We start from the raw sequence: 6,046 nt of genomic DNA on the forward strand, positions 1-6,046 counted from the left end.
TTCCCTTATCCCCGTTTAATAATCATACCACGTTTCACAATTTAAAGTTTAAAGCACATAGTCTTGAACAGTTTCAACTGACCCCACACAAAAACACTTTCCCAAACAATCATAAATTCCTTCGGATCGCTGGGGTGGATAAACACATGTCCGGTTAGATGGGGTGGGGGGTGTACAGAAACAGGTGTCCAAACAGGTGTCCATTTATGGTAGGAGGAGGGGGGTTTATGAGGTGCAATAAATCAAACTTCTTGATACTTAGGACCCTATACTCTCTCTGCCAACTACTGGCCTGCCATATGTAAACACAAATCGTATTGAAAACGTTGTCGTGTATACGTGAAACTTTTTAAAAACGCGAGGGAAAAACATTTCCGTTTTTTACTACACCGTTGTCGTGTAAACGTAGCCTAAGAATCCTGAAAAAAACTAAAATGTATCACTGCTTTCAACATTGATAATAATGAGAAATGTTTATGAAATTAGATTGATTTCTGAAGCATCATGTGACACTGAAGACTGGAGTAATGATGCTGAAAATTAGCTTTGCATCACAGGAATGAATTTCATTGTAAGATAAATGAAAATAGAAAACTGTTATTTTAAACTGTAATAGTATTTCATATTACTGTATTTTTGATCAAATAAATGCAGCCTTGGTGAGCTTAAGAGACAACCCCTAACTTTTGTACTAAATATGCAGATCTTCTCTAAAAGGATTGTGTTTTAATTGTACATAATTAAGCCCAACTATTCAAAGGGCTGAGAAAACACTGTACATATGTGTCCCGTGTCCTTGCTGTAATAAAACAGCAAAAGCCTAACCTAAGATTGATATGCATGCTTTTCTCACCCTCTGACTGCTGTATGTGCTTCTGCAGGGGAACAGTGTGGAGATGTCCATGTGGCTTCCTAGGAAGATGCAGCTTCTGGGCTGGTCTGAATCTCTGAAGAGGAGCGGCACTGAACTTCCTGCGGACTTTGACCAGCGGCTGACGGCCCTCCGCAGCAAATGGGATCAACTCGAGGTTGGTCTCTCTCTGTTCAGCCTACTATATGAACATGTTTTATCAAATACAATAAAGGAGTTACGAAACTCTTGAGTCCTGTTTGGGAAATCGCTATTAAAAACACAGAGCATCACATCAGTCAGGGGTCCCTTTGTGGAAAGAACGTGCTTCCTGAACAGTCGGCTCTCAAAGTCAGCGCTGCTCTGACACAGGTGAGTGTCACACCTTGAGACTGATCTCTCCTTGATCCAGAGCTCCCTGCCGAGATGAGAGGAAACGGGCGGGTTGGGAAGATTTGGAGGAGAAAGAGACGCTGAGAATGCAAGAAAAAGTTGGGAAGGCATTGTCAGAATAAAAATGCTATGAAAATGCATCTTAAAACACTTTTGTTTGAAAGCTTCCTTTACTTCAAATTGAAATATGCCAAAGTTACCCTGTTTTTAGTGCTCTTTTGAACTACAATCAAAATTTCTGCTTTATGTTAACGTTTCTTCTATTTTTAAGCCATTTACTTGTACAAACTACTTCCTTGCTGGATAAGACACAGCTAATTCAGCACGTTTATGCAAAGCGACTTGCATTCATACACTGAAAAAAATACATTTGGTCTAAAAACAATTTTCATTAGTACATTGTTAGTACATTTCAGAAACGATTACAAAGTAACTTTAAGCAACACATTGAATTAAATGAAATTTGAGTGGAATTTTGAAGTAGAAAGACTGAAATAGTAATTTCTCCAATGATCTTTGTTGTAGTTACAAATGTTGAAGAGACTGGGGGGTCAGAAAGATTTTTTAAAGAAATTGTTATTTTATTCAGCAAGGACACATTACATTTATGACATTTATAATGTCAATAAATGATTTCTATTTAAAATAAATGCTGTTCTCTTGAACTTTCTATTCATCAAAGAATCCTAAAAAACAAATGAATCATGGTTTTCACAAAAATATTAAGCAGCACAACTGTTTGATATCAATAAGAAGTGTTTTTTGAAAAAGCAAATCAGCATATTAAAATGATTTCTGAAGGACCACGTGACACTGGAGACTGGAGTAATGATGCTGAAATTCAGCTTTACCATCTCAAAAATAAATTATATTTCAAAATATATTAAAATAGAAAAGAGTCATTTTAAATTGTAATAATATTTCACAGTATTACAGTTTTTACTAATCAAATAAATGCAGCCTTGCCGATTTCTTTCAAAAACGTTACTAAAATCTTCACACTATGAGCTCTAATTGAGTCATAGTAAAACTGATCAACCTCCTAAACCATCTTAGACCAGCTGATGATCATAAATGACCAGCTTCTTACTTTTAGGAGCGTTTTTACAATTTTATAACGCGGTGAAGCTCCACATCTCTTCACAGTGGGATGATGCTAAATAATTTATCTTCACTAATGAAGAGTAAACACATACACCCACGTGAATATGCATCTGCAATGCTCCTCAAGATTGGCAAAACAGCCTTTGAACTGAAACATGAATTTTTTCGGAGAGTTTCAAAGTGTCAAACAACTCGCATCTTCCCTCCCTGTCGCAATCAAGCATTAATTAGAATTATCCAGAAGCGGAATATTCAGCGGCAAATGTTCTGACTGGCGTGAGTGGCGTCTCGTTAGGGCGTGTGCGACAGGAATAAAGCGTCAGCGGTGCGGAGAGTTCAGTCTGAGCGCCGCTGCTCCCTGCACCGCGCATTATGCCGTCTCAATTGCATATTAAACAAGCCTATCAAGTCAGCCATTGGCATCTGCTGTGCTGACACAAATTGTGAATTAAATGAAATTGATGTCCCCTGTCGTATATATTTATGGAGACAGACCATTCTCTGAAGTATTCTGCTTATGAAGAATTTATGATTGCAAACTGTTCCCGAACAAAATAAAGTGGCAATAAATTCCAGTTTTTTTGCCGTGTGACCCTCCAAGGGCATTGACTTCACCTCCCACCGAGACATTTGTTACTCAGAGAAAACAATGGCTGGATCTGGATTCCATTGATGCCCGTCAAATCATCTGTATTCAGAAGAGTGGAAAGGACAGCGAAATAAAAGGAGAGAGAGAGAGGGATAAACAGCGGCAATAGAGAGATTCTGTTCTCTGTCCATTAAACTGGACTTTTGCAAACTTTTGTATCACTTTTCTTTAACATTTTCTCTTAATTAAACAGAATTAAATAGATTGTTTATTTTACTGTAACTTTACTGTATGAATTTTATATAAATTGCGAATAGTATTATGATGTCATTCATTAGGGAGAATAAGTTGCTGAATATAAAATGGGTCTTAATATGTAAATATGGGTAGTTATATCCAAATAGATTTTTTCCCCCCATAATTTTCCATTAATTTTTTTTGTTATCATCATAGTATATGTCTGCATAATCCATCTTTTTTTTTTTTTATTGTTTCCTAAATATTACATTTGTTTCCTTTATTTCTGCTGAAGTAATTCAATATGCAGTTTAAATATGCATGAAAAAAATCCTGTTTTTCATTCTATTACCTATTGAAATGCATTAGAATATTATCTAAACTGGTAAAAGGCAACATGATGAAACAGCATGTGCAACCTTAATCTAAAATATTATGTATTTTCAAGTTAAAAAACAAAATGTTCAATACTGTTCAAGAGTTTAAGGTTCATAACATTTTAAATGTTTTTGAAAGAAGTCTTTTAGGCTCACCAAGGCTGCATTATTTGATCAAAAATAGAGTAAAAGCAGTAATACTGTGAAATATTATTACAGTTTTAAAGAACTGTTTTCTATTTTAATATGGTTTAAAATGTAATTTATTTGTGTCACGCAAAGCTGAATTTTCAGCATCATTCCTCCAGTCTTCAGTGTCACATGATCCTTCAGAAATCATTCTAATATGCTGATTTGCTGCTCAAGAAACATTTCTTATTATTATGAGTTTTGAAAACGGTTGTGCTGCTTCATATTTTTGTAGCAAATGTGATATGTTGTTTTCAGGATTTTTTTTTTTTTTTTTTTCATAAAAAGAAAGTTCAAAGCATTTGAACATTATAAATGTCTTAATTGTCCGTTTTTAACCATTTAAATCATTCTTACTAAATAAAAGTGTTAATTTCTTTCGAAAAACATAAGCCTTAATCCATAGGGTGCAATTTTATCCTTCAGGAACTGATTTAATGGTAAAAAGTGTCATAAGAAGGGTAGTTCGTGGGGTTAAAAAGAGGGATTGGTGCTGTCAGCCTAAAAGGAAAGTAGAGCCGGGGAAGGTTATTCAATTTTAATGATTTTTTAAATAAATGTCATGTTGACTTGAACCGTGTGTATCTCTTTAAACTAAAGACAAGCATTTCACTCTGTTTTGTGTCAAAAGCAGCACCTTTTCACACACTAATGTCTCATAAAATCACTATGAGATCTGATTTTGCCTCAGTCAGCCCAGCAGAAAACCTCAACATTTGTTTTTTCGGCCAGAAGAACCCATTTTCACATTAAAGCTAAAATGTCCAGCCTTCCGTTTTCTTTGCTATTAACACTGTGCTGACAGGAGAGGAACACAGATGTGTTAATAAAGGCCGATCATGGGGGAGAAGCTCAGGCCGGATGCGTGCGGCCAAACCCTGAGAACTTAATTGATGCCGCATGCTGAAATAGCCACTTCATTGCTGCGTCATAATCACATCTGTTTCCATTCCAGCTTCTCAACACACGGATCACATAAAGGAAAGGACAATTACAGCAGCCAGTGTGTGTATTAATTGGATAATGGTGTGTATTGTGCTTGCAATTGCCATCTCAGTATACAAGGTTCAACCTGTCTCTAAAAAGTGCGATTGCCAGGCAGGTGGGAATACACACAAACAAACAGCGGCGCACAAACACACGCGCACACACGCAGGCAGACTGCAGCTCAGCATGGTTCTCGCTTCTCTTGCTGTCAGTCGGGGAAAATTGTTCAGCGGAGCCCATTTCTAAAATCATTGGTGTGTTTTTTGCAGCTGATTGTTTGCTATTCAACAAACATTTGAATGTTGCTCTAAAATGCCACTTTGTGCGATGAGATTTTAACCCTTTCAGTCTCATCAGATGAAACAGCCTGTTATCAGACACTTCAGGCACGCCGCGGCCGTGTGGAAACGGCAGTCATCACCACATCTCACTTCTTAATTAAACACAAATAACAGGGGTTAATCACTATGTGTAAAGCAGTTCCATACATTTAAGCTAGCCTGATGTATGAATGCATTTGGTCTTTAATGTGTTTGTATGTTTTGTGGATCCACATTTATGAATATTTATCATAGTTTAAATTTGTTTATGAAAAGACCATAGGAAAAACAATGGACCTCAAAGTCATGAATATGTAAATGTGACTGTGATTTCTATAAAAGTTGTTACTAGTTGTAAGCACTCCCTACTTTCATTTTATTTTATTTTATTATTTTATTCTATTTTATTTTATTTTATTTTATTTTTTATTTCAATTAATATTTGATGTTATATTTTATTTTTTGTGTTGTTAAGTTTAGTTGTTTTCAAAAATTTTATTTTATATTATTTAATATTTAATTAATATTTAATTGTATTACTTTTTTGCTTTATTGTTTTTATTTAATTTTTTATTATTTCTTTTTTGTGTTATTTAGTTTTATTGCTTTTCATATTTTTAGTTTATATTGTGTAATATTTTATATTTAAATAATTTTTATATTTAAATAATATTAAATCTTTTATTTGATTTTTTATTTCAATTAATATTTGATATTATATTTTATTTTATTTTTTGTGTTAAGTTTTGTTATTTTCTAAATTTTTTATTTTATATTGTTTAATATTTAATTAATATTTAATTGTATTACATTTTTGCTTTATTGTTTTTATTTAATTTTTTATTATTTATTTTTTGTGTTATTTAGTTTTATTGCTTTTCATATTTTTAGTTTATATTGTGTAATATTTTATATTTAAATAATTTTTATATTTAAATAATATTAAATCTTTTATTTGATTTTTTTATTTCAATTAATATTTGATATTATTTTATTTTAT

The 6,046-nt window shown here is 33.5% G+C and overlaps 1 protein-coding gene across 1 annotated transcript in view; it reads left to right on the forward strand.

Moving 5' to 3' along the window:
- LOC107729275 (A-kinase anchor protein 6-like) overlaps positions 1 to 6,046 on the forward strand; it is a 154,391-nt gene that overhangs the window by 115,365 nt on the left and 32,980 nt on the right. The window contains exon 13 of the mRNA XM_016539732.1: positions 882 to 1,028. Within this exon, the coding sequence (XP_016395218.1) occupies positions 882 to 1,028 (147 nt within the window). The remainder of the gene's footprint in view (positions 1 to 881; positions 1,029 to 6,046) is intronic.

This window comes from Sinocyclocheilus rhinocerous, unplaced genomic scaffold (genome assembly GCF_001515625.1).
Source record: "Sinocyclocheilus rhinocerous isolate Xijiao unplaced genomic scaffold, SAMN03320098_v1.1 scaffold1268, whole genome shotgun sequence".
Taxonomy (NCBI): Eukaryota; Metazoa; Chordata; class Actinopteri; order Cypriniformes; family Cyprinidae; genus Sinocyclocheilus; species Sinocyclocheilus rhinocerous.